The sequence below is a fragment of the Cynocephalus volans genome, chromosome 3 (assembly GCF_027409185.1).
Source record: "Cynocephalus volans isolate mCynVol1 chromosome 3, mCynVol1.pri, whole genome shotgun sequence".
Taxonomy (NCBI): Eukaryota; Metazoa; Chordata; class Mammalia; order Dermoptera; family Cynocephalidae; genus Cynocephalus; species Cynocephalus volans.
In genome coordinates this window covers 154,690,802-154,711,426 of record NC_084462.1, presented here as the reverse complement: position 1 = coordinate 154,711,426, position 20,625 = coordinate 154,690,802, and the positions used below count along the sequence as shown (strand labels likewise).

General features: G+C 42.1%; 2 protein-coding genes across 2 annotated transcripts in view; both read right to left on the bottom strand.

Moving 5' to 3' along the window:
* The window catches only part of DNAL1 (dynein axonemal light chain 1), a 38,151-nt gene extending 34,846 nt beyond the window's left edge, over window positions 1-3,305 (bottom strand). The window contains exon 1 of the mRNA XM_063089403.1: window positions 3,255-3,305. Coding sequence (XP_062945473.1) covers window positions 3,255-3,257 — 3 coding nt within the window. The 5' untranslated portion in view covers window positions 3,258-3,305. The remainder of the gene's footprint in view (window positions 1-3,254) is intronic.
* A 9,542-nt stretch (window positions 3,306-12,847) lies between these two features.
* Window positions 12,848-18,332, bottom strand: LOC134372774 (acyl-coenzyme A thioesterase 6-like). Its single transcript, XM_063090147.1, is given in 4 exon segments — window positions 12,848-12,895; window positions 14,737-14,939; window positions 17,880-18,215; window positions 18,218-18,332. Coding segments are annotated over 4 exon segments (702 nt in total).
* Between the last annotated feature and the right edge of the window lie 2,293 nt (window positions 18,333-20,625).

The following is a 20,625-nucleotide window of genomic DNA, read 5'->3' as shown; positions in this document are numbered from 1 at the left end:
AGTTGGCAAAATATGGACAATTCACAGAAATTGAAATCCAGATGACTAATAAGAATTTCAAGAGGTGTTTGAACTCATTGAAAATCAGAAAAATGCAAAGTAAAACAATGGTATACTGAGATAAGCGCTCAGTTTCCCTGCATTGGGGTTTCAGGACACCTCTGAGTTTAAAGCTACTCCCCAAGGTCTCATACTCCTCCTCTAGGCCCTCCCCTACAGGAGAGTTACTGTTGCTTATTGCACCTATTTTTAGTACTAACAAGGGGAGATTGAGACCACAAGGAGTGGATTTATGCAAATCCGGTAGTCGAGCATGGTCAGTAAAAGGAATTTACACAGGCTTATATGACCCCAGTGACTGAGCATGCTCAGTGGAAGGGAGTTTATCCTTTGAATGACCTTCCACTGGAGGTGCCAAAGAGCACAGAATATTCTTGAATACGTTTGGTGCATGTGATAGAATATGACCAATGAACATGCCCTAAAAGGAGACCAATTAAGCAGGTGCAAGTCTATGTTACACAACTGGGTGCCACCCCCTTAATTGAATATTCACTAGATAACGTGAATATGTATTAGATAGTGAAACTATAAAAGTGGAATCACAGTAGGAGGCGAGGTTGTTGCTCACTTTCCCGAGGCCAACCTGCTCTTCACAGGCTGAGGTGTGCAAGCTTTCTTTTGTGTGTGTATGTATACTTTCTTTTTTGTGTTAAACTTACTTTCAGCAAACAGCTGCTCACTCTCTTGAGCCAGCCTGCACTCTATGTATTTCTTACTTTTGCATTAAACTTGGTATGGGCCCTGCTCAGTCTCTGGAGCTAGGCCGCACTTTCTCTGTGAAATCTGTACCTCCCATTCGTTACATTAAACCTGTTCTCTTTTTCTACTGTGACTCTGCTCTTGAATTCTTTCCTGTGACAGAGGCAAGACTTAGTAAGAGGACAGGGTGGGTTGAAGCCAACCATCGAATCTCCCTAGACCCTCTCCTCTGGTATCAATACTACAATACATCCTCAGATTAGCAAAAGAAAGTAGGAGAGAATGTAGAGAAATAGGAACTCTTATGCATTGCTGGAGGAAGTAAAAAATAGTAGATCTATTCTGGAAAGCAGCCTGATAGTGCCTAGGGAAACTAAATATGTATAGACCCTGAGACCAAGCAATCCCACTCCTAGGTGTATTTCCCAGAGAAATCCTTAGATGGGTCCATAAAGAGATACATATAAGAACACTTTCACAACATTGTGGAAACAGAGTTGGAAGCAATATAGCTGTCTGTTGGGGAAATATAAATTGGTATAAGGTCACTGGTTTCCCTATAGATAGTAGGAGCCAAAAACTCAAATGCCTAAAGGACCAAGTGGACATCATTAATGGGAAAAGCTGTGCAGATAAGGTCAGAACCCATGTATAGAGGATAACCTCTACTCAGCTCCAGACTACTGCTGGCAGGTGGGACTCCGGTAAAAGAGTTACCCTAAAGCCACATTTTTTTCAAATATAAAAAACTCCATTAATTGTAAGTAACACCCTTATTTTATGCACCATTAAGAAAAGATGCTACCACTTATATGACACTATCATGTTTCAGTAATACCAAAATGTGAAAAAAAATGTGTCCAATATAGTATTTCTTATTTTTCAGAGAAGCCAGAAATCTGTTTTTTTTTTTTTTTTTTTTCCGTGACCGGTGCTCAGCCAGGGAGTGCACCGCTCATCCTTATATAGGATCTGAACCTGCGGCGGCGGGAGCGTCGCCGCGCTGCTAGCGCAGCACGCTACCGAGTGCGCCACGGGCTCAGCCCCAGAAATCTGTTTTAATGTGAAATATGATCATTGTTAAGACATTGGGAGCTAATTTTTTAAAAATTTAAATACTGGTTCAAAGTTTTGCTGGCCAGCCATCAAAAATAAATAAATAAGTAATACTATGTGGGCCTGTATTTCTTGAGGCCTCAGGACTACCAGTTTGCAGCCACAGCTATCTTCATCTAATTACTGGTTCTGATTCTCTATTTGAAAATTTCAATAATCTCCATGGTTCATACTTTCAGAATTATTTAGGGCTGAGTCTTTCTTCACCTGAATATAAATCTGAGTTCCAGAACTTTTTACTTTCCTTGAGAGTGGTTTTCAGCTAAATGCCTGTGGAATAAAATAAGGAATGCGGGGGGGGGGGGGGGACTACATTTTAGAGAATGGTATTTAATCTTGTGGTTGAGGGTGAGCACGACCTCCTCATCATTTCAATCTCCTGGACTCAATTTCTGCCCACATATATAGTATTGAAATCTCAGAAAGAAGACAGCTAATTACACTTATTCTTCATAAACATCTCCACCCGGCAGGACAATCACATACTTTCCTAAATAGCACTGGCTGTGTCTGTAACCCTTTTCTAACTACTAGTTGGAACTACCAAGTACTAAGCAAGGAAGTGCACACTTTTAAGTAGGAGTTGAGGAGCATCATTAGGAAAAATCATTACTTCATAAAGAGCTCTGATTGGATAGACCGTTGGTAGATTTCAAACCTAAGGCAGCGGCATTTCTCAAAGTGTGGTAGGACGCCCCCCCAATTTTAGAATCACTTGAGGTGCATTGCCAAAATGCACATTCCTGAACCCCCCAATCATATTTAAAATCCCTAATCTGCATTCCAACAAGCCCATAATTATGCATACTGAAATCTGAGAAACAATATATCCATCAGGGTGGGTTTGACAGTGGTATCTAGTAAATGCTCTCACCGTCATTCACAGGGCAACCTGGGTACCGTCACACGTTAGGAATACTGATGCAATCTGTCTTACACAGACCCCTTTCGTAAACAGCTCCCCCCTCCATCTCGCCGGGGGATGGGACAGAGGGGGCGGGGGCGGTGGTTAAATTATTTCTATGCAAAGAATATCTTTATCCACACTCTCCTTCCCATCACTTTCCCCATTTTCCCACTCCAATCAGCTCTTTTTCGAGAATTTCCTGCTCTTCGCCCTCCCTTTTCTTGTGTCAGAGTCCCTCCGCCTTAACCCAGCATCCACTCCACCCCAGGCCGCCCTCACCCCAGAACACCCCCTGCAAGGGCTTCTCCTTCGCCTCAGGCCTCCGACTCCACGGAGTTAGCATCCGCTACCGGCTCCCTTCCGCTGTTCAAGGACCACCCCCCCACCCCCGACCTGAACACTTCACAGTAACACTTTCCCACTCCCAAACTCCTCTCAGCCTCGGCTACAAGGCCCTGAGGGTACTCACCATTCCGGCCGTTGCTACTGTCACTGCTCTGGTTGCTAGGGCCCTCCGGGTCAGTGCGCGTGCGCACCTCTTGTTGCTCTCCGCGGCTGCCTACCCTGGCCGCTGTCCTCTCTCTCCGCCCTCGGTGGGGGGGGGGGGGGGGGCGCGAGAGGGGCATTGTGGGACGGCGTGGCGGCCGTCAGGGTCCTCCCGCCCGGCTGCGGTTGTTCTTCCCGGTCAAGAAGATGAGAGGAAAGGCAATGTGTCGGGGAGAGAAATTTTAAAAGTTCTTTTAGGACAAGGGTAGTTGTTAAGGGGAGGTTTTAAAGTTTTAAACTTTAAGCAGGTACTCCCTTCACATCGGCTGAAATTGCTTTCGGTAGGGAAATTCCCCTCGCCCTGCGACTGGGAGTGCCCACAGCTGACCTCGACCGAATGTCCTGTTTCCTTACCCCTGACCCTCCAGGGAGCCGCAGGCGGCTGAAAGCCGGATTCCACATTCAAAATACCACATGTTGACTTTACCTAATCGAGGTGTCTTTTTCCCCCACCGACCAAATTAGCTAAGAATTGTAAGAAAAAGAGAATTGCTGGAGGTATAGAGAAATAGGAACGTGCAAATACCCTGCTGTTTATCATTGAAACAGCCTTTCTGGAGGGCTGTTGGCAAGTATGTATGTTCAAAAACTTTTGCACCCTTTGTGACCCAGCAGTTCCACTTCTAAGACTTCATCCTGAAGAAATAATAAAACACGTGCACAGAGATATATGTTCAAAGCTTTAAAAGCAAAGGATAAAAAAAAACCCAAATGTCAAAAAAGAATTGGCTGGTAGTATTGAACATGCAAACAATGGAATGATATACTGCCATCAAAAATGTTGCTGAGATGCATCCATTCAAAAGCAAAAGTAGTCATCATGTTTTAAGTAAAAATGCAAGTTACCAAACAAAACAGTTGATATGATCCTCTTTGAAAAATTTTGTTAGCTCAGTTGATTAGAGCATGGTGCTGATAACAAGGTTTGATTCCTGTACCTGCCAGCCACCAAAAAATATGTATACATATATATAAACATATGTATAGAGAGAGCACGCACATATATATACATAAACATATGTCTAAAAAGTTAATTATGAGGATTTAATGTTTGTTATCAACTGTATTGTGTCTCTGCAAAATTCATATGTTGAAGTCTGAGCCCTCAATGTGACAGTGTTTGGAGATAAGGCCCTTAAGGAGGTAATTAAGGTGGGGCCATAATCCAATAGGACTGGTGTTCTTATGAGTAGGAGGCATACCATCACAGAGAAAAGGCCATGTGAGGACCTTTCTGGAAACCAACCCTGCCAGCACCTCGAACTTGTACTTCCAGCCTCCAGAACTATGAGAAAATAAATTTCTGTTGTTTAAGCCACTCAGTCTGTAGTGTTTTATTATGGCAGCCCAAGCAGACTAACACAATGTTCATTTTGATTGTTTATTTTGATTGTTCTATGATGTAGATGTTTTAATTTTGGAAATAAGAAATAAATTCATTTTGAAAAAGGCAATTTAATCAATCACACTTTTAAAAAGTAGGAAATAGTATATTGTTTATTAAAGAAAATGAAAGTGTGAGCTGGCAGGTTAGTTCAGTTGGTTCGAGCACGGCCCTGTAACACTAAGGTCAAAGATTTGGTTCCCCGTACTGGCCAGCCACCAAACAAACAAAATAAAAATGTAACACCAAGGTCTGGGGTTCAACGCCTGTACCGGCCAGCCACCAAGAAAAAAAGAAAACAAAAATGTGTATCCATAACTTATCCAACTTTTGTCCTTGTAGTGTTTTTCAGAAGACCTTTACGCTCTACACCTCTCCTAACTAGAATTTTTCCTTGCCTGCCAAAATCTCTACCAATTTTGTTTTTGTGGCTGTAATAGGAATCTAATCCTCAAACATATCTGATAACCCAGCAGAATATTCATTTTACTTAAAACTATGGATTCCACCATATGGAATTGGTATTAACGGTAAAATATCATTAATAAATCAATCTTAAGGCTTGCTCAGAACATTACTTCCACTTCCTCTGTATCATTGTAGTAGTAAACTTTGACCATCAATATGTTTTATTTACCACTATATAAACTGTATATCATCAGAAATTTACTTGTCTCTGTAAATTAATTCACAATATTTTGGTACGTTTTACATCAAGAACATTTTGAGTTTCAGATTCTCAAAGGTTGAAAACATTTACACAGGAAACAAAAGAATTATATAACTTGGATCCTTCCTTTGTTCTTTTACATACTCCAAAATGACAAAATAGATTCCAAGAGCTGTTTACAAGTGACTTTGGGTTCACTTGCTCTTATTTCAGGCCTGGGTAAAACAAAGTTGAGACAAAGGTTTAAAATATTTATAGAAATAGTTTCTCAAAATTCAGAAAATCTAGGAGACCCTTTGAAAAGTATAGATAAAATAGTGTTAAGTGATGGAAAACAGAAGCAAATATTGTAAGAAATCTTTAATTTTTAAACAAACGTGGATCAAACAAAAGAAGAAAAATTGTCACATTTTTAGATGATTAGAGATTAAGCAAAATAGCTAAAAGTTCTGTGGCTTTAAAAAATAAAAAAAACCTTAAACCCTAGTATAGCCACTAATTCTTAAGGTTTATATTGTCAAGATGTTTATCAGTTCAAACTAGAATGAGCATGTTATCAAATTTCAGTAGTCCATTTCTCAGATTATGATTTCCATTATAGTTATTTGAGAAAAAGCCTATTACTCCCCTCACTATGTTTTTGGTTTGTTTTAAAATAAACCTCCTATTAAAATTTTATATGAAAAAGCCCCAAATCAGGAGGGTAGTATGTTTGTGTGTGTGTAAGTGTATACACACACATACTTTTTTGTTCTTAATCATTTGAAACTTGTATTCAATTTTAGAAATAATGTTAATTTGGGGAGGACTATTAATACTACACATTAGGATGACAACACTTCAACCTCTGCTAAGAAGAGCAAAAAAAAAAAAAAATTCTGAGCACAAGATCCATTGTAATAGGCTAATAATTAATATCTTTATCTTTGCTTCAAGGATGTGAAAACAAAAAACAACTAAACTAAAACTAAATTATGATGAGGACCAGAATTTTCCAATTCCACACACTTTAACAGTTTAGAATCAAAACTCAGAACTTCATCTAAGATTATTTTAGCACATCCTTATAACACAAAGTTCATGGGCTCAGGTTCCAGTACTGGCCAGCCACCAAAAAATATATATATATTTATTTTAATAAGTTAAAGCTCACCCACAAACTGTAATTAAGTTTTTGATGGAGTAGGCAGAAAATGAAAAGGATGAAATCTGTCTTTCCCTCAGATAATTGCCTTTTCTGCATGTATAATTATCAATTTGGGACTAGAACCTGGAATCTGTCTGTTTTTAAATATAATTTTGAAACAAAAGTGTGAAGAAAGGTTTTTTAAATTACAAATACAGAAATAAGGGAATTACAGAGAATCAAAACAGTGGTTTTCAGTAACTGGTTGCCATTTTCAAGGCAAGTGTCTTAGGGTTTCTAACTTTCTCCAAAGATCCTGGAACAGGTGGTAGCTAGAGAAATATCAAAATCTGATTAACAGCAGAAAGGATCTATGAGTTCAGTCTACCACCAACTAGCCTCTGAGTCATCATGTTAGAGTTTTTTATTCTTTGAGCTCATATGGGAAAAAAAAATTCACTCTAGCTTCTATTATGAAAAAACTATCATTACTCAACATTTCCTCATCATAAAACCAGGGATCTATATTCATTTATTCACCCCTGTTCAAAACATTACTAAAACTTCTGAGACAGATACAGCAAAATAATAATCATACACCAGTTTTTAAAAAGTACTTTGGAAGTACTGAAGGTGACGGGGAGGGTAGGTGGGAAGGCTGGCAAGTGGCAGAATGAAAGCTTGTTTTCAATTAGCAATTAACCTGAGTTAAAACTCAAACAAATCAAACACAGGGAGACACGGATAGTTCTGAAGCTGCAGGCTCTAACGAATTTGAATCAAGTATTTTTACTTCTTTTAAAAACTTGCAGATACCCATGAGAAATTCAGATTTCACTCATAATTTGTCAAAAATATTCAAAGTTTGTCCCTTAATTTTCCCTGAAGCATATTTAAATTTAAATGTCTAGTTAGCCTTTACCCTAGGTGCAAGTGCAAAAACTCTAAGATCTTCTTCCAAGACTCAATCTGAGCAATAGCATGAGCTGCCCACCTCCCAAAACAGGTACCCCCTATAGGGATCCAGGTCTACAGAGAAAAAAGGAGTATAAGAGGGATCTATTCTATGGACAGCATTACAGTAGCTTATTTTTTTTGTTTGTTTTTGGCCGGTCAGTACCAGGATGCAAAACCATAACATTAGTGTTATAAGTCTGCACTTTCACCAACTGAGCTCACTGGCCAGCCCAGAGTAACTTAAAAGAGTGAAGTTTGTGTTCCCATGCTCTGTGAGGTGCTTCACAGCTCTGTCAGCATAAACAGAGCTCTTCCAATGGTTGTCATTTTCTGTAACGATGAAAAGGAGGTGGGCACTGGCTTTTTCAAGAGGGATACGGCTCTTCTGATAGGCTGGAGCCAAGGGTTTTTCCAGGGCTTCTTTAACATCGTATATTCCTGAGTCAGTGGCACAGATTTTGTCTAGGTTAAAAGGCAGTCCTGGCAAGATTAATCTACCACATTCAGGGGCAGTAGCTGTGTTAGAGATGCAGCATTGATGTTCACAGTCGCAGCTATATTTGGGAGAAAGCCAACCACGGAAAACGGCGACTCTGCCCCTTTGCCTGAGCCAGTCACTCCAACGTTTGGACCTTTGACCTGAAGACAAACACGTAAAGAGACAAAGAAAAAGAAAATATTGTTGTTAATGGGATCACAAAGTCTTCAGAAAATGAACGGGTTTTATGGATTTATCAGATAGCTGTCTTATTTACTAATTCAACAGGTATTTGTTACAGATATTTTTGGTACTTTTTTTTTTTTTTTTTGTGGGTGGTCAGTGCGGGGATCCTTGACCTTGGTGTTATAACACTACACTCTAACCAACTGAGCTAAGCAGCCAGACTCCACGTTCTTTATTCACTCTCTTCTGGCTCTAATGAGTTCATTTAAATGCATTTCTCTCTACCCTCTACTCACCTTTAGGTACCTTGGCACAAATTTAGCTGCCTCTTCCAAGTAATCTAAATGTAAGTCCTTCATGACTGGAGGTAGATTTTCATAGCCCCAAAATGGCAAAGCCGGAGTAGCAAAACCTCAACAAGGCAGGAGACTCGCTTGAGAGTCATTTAATCCTCCATGACCAAACATATCAAACAGATCAGGAAAAGGATCATCTCCTCTAAACCGGAAAAGGGAGTTAACTAACTTAGATTAGATGACAGAACATTTAATGGACCATGATACCCAGCCAACATTTTCTAAATAAAATTCTAATTGCATAATTTACCCCTCCCCCCCCCTTTTTTTTAAACATACACCTATTTGCTGTGAAAATAAAACATCTGTTTTGGTTGAAATAGGTTTATTGTTGTGGTTGAAAAAGGTCTCTATTTGGGCTATTTTGAAGCTGTAAATGTAAAAATATTTCTATATTTTTTTCCTTGCGAGAAAATCACTGGTAAATGGAAAAAGATATGAAAATTAGCACCAAAGATCTGGAAAGTGTTTGGGATGAAGTACATACAAGTCCTGATAAATCTAAGCATATAGTTCTGCAATCTTTGAGTTACCTCATTTATAAAAACGGACACCCAAATCTAAAGGGCCCTTTGATTTCTCAATGAACTTAAGATACAGTTGGAGTGACCAAAATCCGCAATTAACCAACCAAGGTTTAAACTATTTTAAGGGTCTAATAGACGTGGTCAGCGCTCAGGATAAAGACCCCGCAGGGCAGAGCATGGCCCCATGAGGCAAAACCCTGCAGGGCCTTGCGATGGGACCTGGGTTGGTCCCTGGGCACCACTTAGCAAAGGGAAGGGCTGCAAGAAGGGGCGACTTAGGAGGGCCCGCGGTGTGTGCCCGCCTGAAAGAGACAGGATCTCTACGCGAGCCTATTCCTCGACTATCCAGAATGAGAAGTTAATGATTTCTGACAGAAAATGCTGGCCCGTCACCTTCGCTAAAATCCCTCACTGGCCACCAGGGGACACTATTTCCCAAGACAGATCGAAGCAGGCCACGTGTGCTAGGCTCCTGTCCAAATTCGTTTCCTCCCTTGAAATAATCTTTGCCCCGTATTAAGACAAAGTTAAAGCTTAAACGTTTCAGGTGAGCCACGGAATTGAAGTATAAAATGGTAGCGAACGAGGACAGAAACTAGTGGAGAGAATGGCCACAAAGTCCTAAAACCAGCCCAGATGCGACAGAGGGAATGAGGGAGCACAAAATTTGCTTTTTCATTGAGACAGTTGAACTACAGATACATACCTTGAGGAAATAAGCTCTATCGTCCTGTGGCCTGGCACATGTATTTGTTTGTTTGTTTGTTTGTTTTGCTTGTCTTTGGCAGCTGGACACTTTATAGATGGGGAAATGGAGATTTAGAGAGGTTAATATCTTACCCAAGATCACACAGTAAGTGGTGGGGTCTGGGATTTACGTGTAATGTAGAGGCATCCTTTAGGACGCTACTCTTTCTTTTTTTTTTTTTTTTTTTTTGACTGCTGGCTGATTCAGGGATGGAACCCTGGACCTTGGTGTTGTCAGCACCATGCTCAAATCAACTGAGCTAACTGGCCAGCCCAGTACTACTCCTTACATCACTTAATGTTTGTTAGCATGACGGTCTTTGGGAGAAATTGATTTCTAAGCTTTGCTTTTATTTTATTAATGCTGTCAATTTTGTGTAACTAATTAGGTTTTCTTCTTTGCATAAACCACTAGAAAATACATGGCTGAAGTATGGCCCAGTAGAGGCAAGTGTATAGGATTTCATAATAAGCATTATTACATTAGCCTCATTTCTGGTTCCATATTATGAATATCTTTTTCTCCGTTCTAATTCATATTGTTTTGCCATGTTTTATATAGCTTTGTAAGCTGAAATTCTTTTTGAAACAGAAATCTCGGAGACAGGTGGCCACACATAGTCAACTCTGAGGGGAAAGTGACCAAATATATTTAGCCAGTGTAGGGCATTTCTAGACTGTTTTATCAGTAAGGAAAAAATTGAGGTCTAGGGTTTTCCCACCCTAGTTCTTCAGTACACAGAGATGTCTAGTCATTATCCTCATGCTTGGGTTCTGTGACTACCTTTTTGGCCCTCACTTCTCTCACCCTCCCAACCACTTTCCTAATAACTTCTTCCTGCTCTCAGGAAACTGAGGCAAAAATATATAAAACAATGAGTTTACTTGGGCCAAGGTTGGGAACTGCAGCCCAGGAAACACAAATTCAAGTTGTCCTGAATATGTGCTCCACCCAGCAGCAATGACAGACTTTTCTTTTTTAACAAACAAACAAAAAAACTATTTATTTTGACATCTTTGTGGACTTACATGCAGTTGTGAGAAATAATACGGTGAGATCCTGTGAACCTTTGCCTGGTTTTCCAAGTTACAGAATTTTGAAGGAAAAGGAGAAGTTAAGGGAGCAGTTCCAAAGTTGTTTGCTAAGAATTTACATTAGTTTACTAAAACAACACAAGCTACTGATTGGCTATACATTTTTCTTTGTGTCATAAGTTCCTGAACATTGCAAGAAAAAAGACTAAGGGTCACATTGTGTAACTTGTGATAACATTTGGATGATTTATACCCAGTGGTGATAGCAGCTAGTCTGGATATTACTGCTAAAACATGGCTTTGGCAATTTTTCTGGACGTGGGTGAGGGGGACGTGAATGAAGTCCCATGCTTATATCTCTCTGGGCCTGATAAGTTTAGCAGACCTCAAATGGCTCAGATTGTTCCAGGTGACTTTTCTTTCTCACTGCAATCTCCTATCGCAAGAGAGTTAAAGCAAAGGCTCTCAGAATTAACATCATAGAAAATTATACTACATGGTGAATGACTGCACTTAATACAGAGTTTTAACAATTGGTCAAAATTATGTTACCTCTAAGGAATCTTTCTTTTCATTAGTTAAGATCATTAGTTAAGATCTAATGAGCATTTGCTTGGATAGAATCAAAGTAGTGAAAGATTTTGTCTGTGTCCAGAAAACCATGGCTGTGCCCTGAAGTCTCAGAAGAACTTTCTTGTGGTCAGGGAAGACCCTTTGCTCTTGTCTCTTATGACTCTAGATAGTGCCCAGTACACTGCAGTGGGCTGAGGCAGACCAGTCTCAGTCCTTCCCAGTAGGAAGGTAATAGGAGCAGATGGTGTTACAAGGAAGTCTGATTTGGCAGGTATAGCGTGACATCCGATGATGAAGGTCGTGACCCACAGGGTATAGTTCTGAAAATGTTGGCATCAAGGCATTCCTCTAGGTATGCAGTACCATACAGTGACTGGGAATCCAGATAGATGGGGAACACAAAGGAAGTATATCAACAGGTAAGGTACAATGCCCCCAATCTTCAGATTGGGGTTCAGGAACAAGTCTTGAGTAAATGCTCCGCAATGTGTACTGGCAAGGATGAGGCAGGGTACATTCCTTAAGGGATTCGAGGGGGCAGTTTCCCAAGGTTCAGAAACGGTCAGTTAGGGCCAAAGGGGATATGAGACTCCTGAGCAATACAGAAGCTCAGGCCTCAGAATTGGGACACAGGCCCAGCAACTGAGAGTTGGGCAAACACTTCTTACATTTCTCTTACTTAAGGTTAAGATCGGTCCTACAGATAAGATCAGGATTAAGCCTATAAGTGGGAAAGTTTACAAGAGAGAGGGGTGGACCCAGCAGTGAAGGAAGGAGGGTTGCAAAGGCTGAGAATCCAGTAGGACCTGACAAGAAAGCCGAGCTGGTTGCTTTGTTACAAAAAGGTTCCTAGGTACCCAACACAAGTTTTATAAACAGGATTGTTTTACTGATGATATCTGGCCTATGATGGCAATGTTATGCCTTGATATGCTTGACACGTTTTTTACCACTGAGCTGTTTATGGAAGAAAATTTGAATTTGCTACCAGGCATTCACCTGTGCTCTTGAATGAGCCCTTGGCACACCTCCATAGGATACCGTTTTGCCAAAAACTGCATGTACAGAGGCTCTAGAAGGAAGAAAATAAGGTAGGTCAACACAATGACCAGTTTCTGGGTAGCAGATTATCTGGGGTCTGTCTTTCCCATGGGCTTGTAACCATTCAGAGGCTATATAAGTATAGAATTCACTCTTCCAGGTATGATCATCTATGCCAACAATAAACAGGAAGGGCCCCTGGTCCTTTTCCAGCAGAATAAGACTTTGGTGGTTGGGTTCCTCCAGTGGATTGTTCCAAACATCCATCAATTTCAAAACGCCTGACTCAGTGATTTTTCCTTTCCCTGGGTCATGGCTGAGACTAGGAATAATCACATCCATCTAATGCAGAGGAAGCATTGTGTTGGCCACACAGGCACTGATAAGTACAGTGTCTATGATGCCCTTCAAGAAAGAAGCCATTGAGAGACACAGGTCACCTCCTTTGGAGAAGCCAGGAAGCCCAACAGCTAGGGGCTTTTACCTGATGAGAAGAGAGAGAAAGAGAGAACAAACCTGGAATTTATAAATGAAGGACATACACAGTGATTTTATATTCTCTAAGTAGTTTTCTCAAATATCATTTGCTTTCCTTCTTTATGCAACAATCTACAAAGTTCATGTGTATCTTCTAATAAGCATATCAATCTATTTCTTAGTACACAGGCCATCCCCTAATATTTATGAGAACTGGGTCTAGAATATACACAAGGGCTGGCTGGTTAGCTCAGTTGGTTAGAGCACAGTATTATAACACTAAGGTCAAGAGTTCAGATCCCTGTACCAGCCAGCCGCCCAGAAAAAAAAAAAAAAAAGAGTACACACAGTGGCCCATACACCCTATACCTAAATATTTATTTTTATTTTTTATTTTTTAAAAAGATGACCGGTAAGGGGATCTCAACCCTTGGCTTGGTGTTGTCAGCATCACGCTCAGCCAGTGAGCAAACCGGCCATCCCTATATAGGATCCGAACCCGTGGCCTTGGTGTTATCAGCACCGCACTCGACCGAGTGAGCCACGGGCTGGCCTAACCTAAATATTTAAAAGTTATAAATCAAATAAAAAATAAAATACATTTTTTTCTCCTATTTTGATAAATATACCACTATAACAACTTGAAAGGTCAGGCTCAAATTTAAAATCTTGGAACTCATTGGATTTCTGTCCTGGGATGTGACATGGGGGAGAGCCAGTCACTGGACCCTGGCCCACCCTCCTTCTCTTCCCAACCCTGGCTCCTTCACGTGCCTTGAGAGGCCTCTCACACATGTGTGTGGACAGCCTGCATGTTTAAGGCCTATGTATGTACATGCTGATGGACCCAGAGAAGAGGCATAGAGCCTAGAAGCAGGATCAGAGCTGTCTGGCAGAGAATTCTGGAGTTCCAGATCCCAAGGCCATTGAGGGTAAGGGAAGAAGAATGAGTTCCAGATGGACACTTTCCCTTGGCCCCTCAGACTCCTCACCCTGGAGGCAGGGGTCCAGCCAAAGGAGGGCCAGAGGATGGTCATCTAAAACTAAAGGTCAAGGGCCTTATCTCTCCTAAAAAAAAAACCAGCCATCACAGTTCAAGACCTCCTAAGACACCAGTCCCTGAACTCTAACAAGGTTAGACCATCTTGCAGACCTTGAAGAACATCTTATTACTTAACATTAGAAAGTGTGGGTCTCTTTAAATCTAGATGGTAGCAAAGAGTATGTATCATTCCATTTATAATTGTACCAAAATGTTTTAATTAATTTTTTTTCTGCTCTCAGATAAGGACTTTCTTTACAAAACTGTAATGCCATTATCACACTTAAAATTAATAATTATGCTAATAACACCAAGGTCCAGGGTTCGATCCCTGTACTGGCCAGCCGCCAAAAGAAAAAAGATAATAATGATTCCTTAATATCATTAAAAACACCTATCCTATTCAAATGTCACCAATTGTCTCAAAAATGTCTCTTTATAGTCAAATTTTCCCTCTACATATTTACATTAATCTTATAAGTGAGAAAAATTAAACGCTGGAGAGGTCCATTGCCTTATTCAGGATCATAAGGCCACTTTGTGGTAGATGTAGAACCAGAACTCAAGATTAGTAACTTTTTAGTTTAGTGCTCTCTGAATTATGGTAAACAATTACAAATAGTCAAGACTTAAGGGATTGGAAAGAGATGGGTAGAAATGGAAATAATAATCCTAGTAACTTTTGAAAGAGCCTTTGTGTCTCCTGGCATATTTCTAGTCCCCAGTGTCCTGGTAGGACCTTTGGATCCAGCCCTGTGTCTGCTCAACCCCCTCTCCTCTGCATTCAGGTAAGCACCAGAACCCACCTTTGGATGCTGCAGCATAAAGTCCACGGCTTCTTCAAAGTATTCCACATGCATATCTTTCAAATATTCAGGGAGGTCTTCAAATCTTAAATAAGCCAGAGCAAACACAGCAAAACCATGTCCCACCAGGAGGCTGGCCCTGCATACACAAAGGCCACCACCGCTTCCAAACAGATCGATGATCCCAGGGAAGGGTCCCTCACCTGGAGAACACCACAGATCACAAGGAGCTTCAGTTCTCTCAAAGGACAGCTTGGGTTTTTTTTTTTTTTTTTTGGTGGGGACATGCACGCTTATGCACGCTCATACATGCACCCCAGCAATGAAGGTTTTGAAACCAGGAACACTGGGAGTGAAGAGATTAGTAGAAGAAAAATCCTTTTCATTTTACTTTTTTTTTTTTTTTTCAATAACTTATCTGGATAAGTGAAGGGAAACAAAATGCCTTATTTTCTCCAGAACTTTTCACATATTTTCACAAACATGAATAATAATCATATAAATAAAGCAAGTTAGAAATAACATGATGAGATGCACATTTTCCACGAAATTTTCTTTCTCATTTTCCTCAAAACCAATATCTGAGAGCTATAAAGTGCTCTACATATATAGGGGATTATTAGAATATACTCCTCACCCCCTTGTACTCTGCTCCAGTCTCAAAGAATGCCATTCCTAAATATGCCATGTTCTCCTTGACCTCTGAATATTAGTATACACTGTTTCCTTTGCCTAGAATACTGTCCTCTCCCCTTCCCCACCTTTTTTTTTTTTTTTTTTTTAACTGCTGGCTGATAAGGGATTCTGAACCCTTGACCTTGGTGTTATGACACCAAGCTCTAACCAACTGAACAAACCAGCCAGCCTTCCCTTCCCTCTTTTTTGATCTGTTTGACTCCCCAGTCTTTTTTTTTTTTTTTTTTTTAAAGATGACCACTAAGGGGATCTTAACCCTTGGCTTGGTGTTGTCAGCACCACACTCAGCCAGTGAGCTAACCGGCCATCCCTATATAGGGAACCGAACCCTTGGCCTTGGTGTTATCAGCACCGCACTCTCCCGAGTGAGCCACGGGCAGGCCCGACTCCTCAGTCTTGAAACCTAAATTTAGAGCTCCCCTCCTGAAAGTCTTCCAGAATCTCTCAAAGCCTGAGTTAAATTAAATAGCTTTTTATATATGTTCCCACCAGCACAAAGAACCTATCACAGCCTGCCACAATGTATTATAGCTGCAAAGGTAATTGCCTGTATCCTCTATTATACTGTAAGTACAGTCAGGTCCATTTCTCACCTTGTTAGCTACTGCATCCCAGTATTTAGCAGTCCTTGTCTTAACACATATTCGTTAATTGATCTGACCCTTCCACATTATTTATAAATGCCTTTGAGAAAACAATAAATTTTAAATGTAGACACTGAAAAATAAATTTTAAAAGTAGACACTGAAATAGTTAAAACAAGATTGACTTGAGGGCTAGATGGTTAGATTAGTTAGTTAGAACATGTTATAACACCAGGTCCAGGGTTTGATCCCCGTTACCATCCAGACACCAAAAAACAGAAAAAAGATCAACGTGACTGGGTATTTTATTTTTGTTTTTTTAATGAAATCAGTCAGTATCATTTATTGAGCTCCTACTATATCCCTGTGAATGCCTCCAGGAATATAGAGATATAGAAAATGTATAAGACTCAATTCTAGCCCCACGAATTCACAGTGTAGTGGGCAGGCACTAGTGAAAGTTCGTAATTGCAGAAGAGCTGTAAAAATAAAGCAGGGTCTCTTGTTTTGGAGGCTAATGACAGAATTCAGTTTAGAGATTCTGTCTGCTATGGCAACTCCAGCATTTTTATATAGTAGGGGTTTAAGTCAGAAATTTGGTTGGAAGGTGTGGGCCGGGGGTCTTGTTTACATGCCACTTTTACCTAGCAAGCACCTGTTTTTACTTAGACTAGGGTTTCTCAACCTCAGCACTGTGAGCATTTTGACCAAGGTACTTCTTTGTTGTGGGAGCTGTCCTGTGCATCGTGAGGTGTTTAGCAGCATCTCTCGCCTCTATCTGCTAGATGCCACTAGCACCTTTCCCTTCAGGGGAGATGAGATCAGACATGTTCAGGGTGATATGGTGGAGACACCTCCCCCTTTAGCTGTACCAACCAAAAATGTCGCCAGGCATTGCCAAATAAATGTACCTCAGGGAAGGGACTGACAGAATGATTATGAAAGGGTGAAGGGGACTGTCAGGGAATTTTGTGTGTGCTTTGTTTTTCTTAGGGAATTGTGTGTGTGTGTGTGTGTGTGTGTGTGTTTCTTGTTTGTTTTTTTAAAGATGACCGGAGTGTGTGTGTGTGTGTGTGTGTGTGTTTCTTGTTTGTTTTTTTAAAGATGACCGGAGTGTGTGTGTGTGTGTGTGTGTGTGTTTCTTGTTTGTTTTTTTAAAGATGACCGGAGTGTGTGTGTGTGTGTGTGTGTGTGTGTGTGTTTCTTGTTTGTTTTTTTAAAGATGACCGGAAAGGGGATCTTAACCCTTGGCTTGGTGTTGTCAGCACCACACTCAGCCAGTGAGCGAACCGGCCATCCCTATATAGGATCCGAACCTGTGGCCTTGGTGTTATCAGCACCACACTCTCCCGAATGAGCCACGGGCCAGCCCTACCTGTTGGTTTTTTTTGGAGGCTGGCCCATACAGGGATCAAAACTTGGACCTTGGTGTTATCACGTCCACACTCGAACCAAATGAGCCAATCTGCCAGCCCTTGTGTGTTAATGACTATGGAGCACTGCCTCTATCTGTGGGTTTTAGCTTCTTTGGAAGTTTGATGTGAAAGGAGGTAAAAATCATTCTTGCACACCGGTAAAAGTCATTGCCTATATCGGCATTTACAACAGCCACGTGGCTGGCACATAGTGGCTCTCAGTAAATTGAATGTTTAAGTTGCATGCACTCTTTAGCAATCAGAGAAGGGAGAGTCAGTACCCCCGGGGAGTTCAGTGAAACTTAAAGAGGAAAAACTTCCACTCAGAATCCATGACAGACTCTGGATCGCGGGCACGAGCTTTGGGAAGTTCCACGAGGTTCCTGGCCAGGCAAGGGGCCGGCGGGGGTCGCAGGGACTCGACCAGGCTCTGGGCAGCGGGGCTCACCTGGCGGCAGGAAGAGCGAGCCGCGCACCCGGCCCGCGCGCACCGGCTCCCGCCGCACCCCGGGCCGCAGGAAGTGGCGCTCGCGCACCGCCCGGCCAAGGAGCCGCCCGGCCTCAGGCTCGTGGCCGTCCAGCACCTCCAGCTCCACGACGAACGGTGTTCGCACGTCCCGCTTCACCAGCCGCACTGAGGGCTTGTCGGGCTCCAGGGCCCAGAACAGCCCCATGGGCTCGAGCCCCGCGAAGCTGCCACCCAGCGCGGGCGCGCGCGCCAGGCCCAGCTCGCCGCCGGCGTCCGCGCGGTAGCGCGCGTGGGCCCGCAAGAGCGCGCCTTCTCTTCGCGCAGGGACGCGCGCAGCGTGACCGGCTGCTCGGGGGCCGGGCCGCGCACGGCGATGCGCACCGGCTCGTCCCAGCAGCGGCGGCCCGGGGGCTCCAGGCTCATGCTCGCCATCCCCACCTGGGCGGGAGAGGAGGCCCAGCTCGGCGGAGTTACGGGCCGGGTCTGGCGTGTCTCCCCTTCGCGGGCAAGCAGTCGCGGCGGAACTGTTCGCACAACTCCCATTGGTTGCTCTTGGGGATTCCCCAAGCCGCTATGCGAGGCCCCCTAGAGTTTGTGCAAATATACCAGTGCCCTGAATGGAAGAAAGAGTATCTGCTAAAGTTAATGACTAATCCTGTAATCCATTGTGGTGAGTGTCGAAATAGAGGTACAAAGACCGCCGAGAGCTAAAGGATTGAGAGAGATAAAGTTACAAGAATCTGGATTTTGAAAACGCATCCCAAGTGGTTATAATTCAGGTGACTCGTGGAGAAACATTGTCCTAATCCCTCCCTTGCCCCTCGGTCCCTTACCAAACCTTTTTCCTAGAGCTCATGGTATCTGGATCTGTTTCCAGAACAGATTGATGTTTATGGGGGCAGGCCTACCTGGGTTCCAGTCTGACCTTGATCCTTAATGGCTTGATGATCTTTAGCAAGGTAATAATTAAGCCTCTGAGTCCAGTTTCTTTATCTGAAAAGGCTTATTGTGACTACTACATGAGCTAACATGTAAAAACACTACAATGGCAAACCTGTAGTATCAGTGCCCAGTGAAAGAGAGTTTTGTTTCTCAACTCACAGATCTGGTCACTGCCAATGTCAGTTTTGGGCTGTATCAGTCAGAGTTCTGGCAGGAAGCAAGTGGCCCGCTCAAACTGGGAATATGAGTAGAGTTTCATAAAGGTACTACATACAAAGGCATGGGTAAGATTAAAAAAAAAACAGTAACAAGGCAACGGAGGTCTGGTGCAGAACCCTGAGCCTGAAGGCTCAAGGGAAGAGGGCTGCCTGGAAGCTGTAGCCTTTCTAGAGGGAGGCAGGCAACCTATGGTGTGGCAGGAAGGGGGAGACTAAATTCCTCCACTTCACTCTCCTCTTGTCCTTCAATACTTGCCAGTGTCTCTGTGCCTGGACATAAGCGTATACAGAGCAGGGTGGAGAAGGGAGAAGGGCACATGGTGATGTCCAGCAAATGGAAGCTCAGTAAATATTTATAAACTGAACAAGAAGACATCAGACTATGTGAAACAGGATCACTGTGTACTGGTTATCAACATGTCTGGGTCTGGTGAGACAGGACCTACTCATACACAATTTACATGAAGTGCATTCATTACTTACAGATAGGCAGCAAGGGAAAACAGAAGCCTAGGATTCATTCAGTCCCCCAAGGCTCAAGTAAGCTGGGGTGGATGGAGTCTCATCTGTATGTGCCCCACCTGCACCACTGCTGAAGGACTCCAAACACCCTGAGTTTTATACTGGGCTAAAGCACTGAAGGACATACATACTGTTTGTAAGTGGGGACTGGAACAGAGAGCCCAGGCTGTTCTGGCTGGTTCCTCTCTGTCTCAGGAAATAACATTCCTAGCACATTCTACAGGGTTTTTTACTTTATTTTTATTTTGGGGGCAGCTGGCCGATATCGGGATCTGAACCCTTGAATCCTTGACCTTGGTGTTATAACACCGTGCTCTAACCAGCTGAGCTAACCAGTCAGCCCAGTTGTTTGTTTTCTTGTTGTAGAGTTTTAAGAGTTCTTTGTGCATTTTGGATACCAGAACTGAATTACATATGTACTTTGCAAATATTTCTTCACAGTCTGTGGCTTATCTTTTCATTCTCTTAACAATATACTTAAAAAAAAAATCAATTCTTTTGAGACAAATTCACTGGTACCTACTATGTGCTAGATGCTCGGGATTAAAAAATAAACAAGGCCCTGTGGATCTTCAAGGATTTCAGTCTAGAGGGAAAAAATGACTCATAAATAGTACAAAGATGGCATAGTAGCTACTTCAGGAGATACATGGACTACTACGAACTTAAGGAAGTAGTAGTCCCAATTGCAGGACTGTGTCAGATGTGGTTTCTCTACTGGCGAGAGAGTAACACAGCCTGTGGTATAGGAATGTGGCTATTAATTTAGCACAAAAATCAGCAAACTGTAACCCACAGGCCAAATCTGACCTACTGCCTATTTTTGTAAATAAAGTTTTATTGACATGCAAAAAACAAACCAAAACAGGTACATAGAACATGAACTAGGGAACCAAGGATGGAATAGTCAACAATACCTGTTGTGGGTCAGAGGTTTACAGGAGGGAAAGCAGCTTATGTAAAAGCAAGAAGTTTGACATGTTTAGAGGAGAACAGTGGGAGATGTGGCTACGAGAAGCAGGAGGCAGATCATTGAGGTTTTA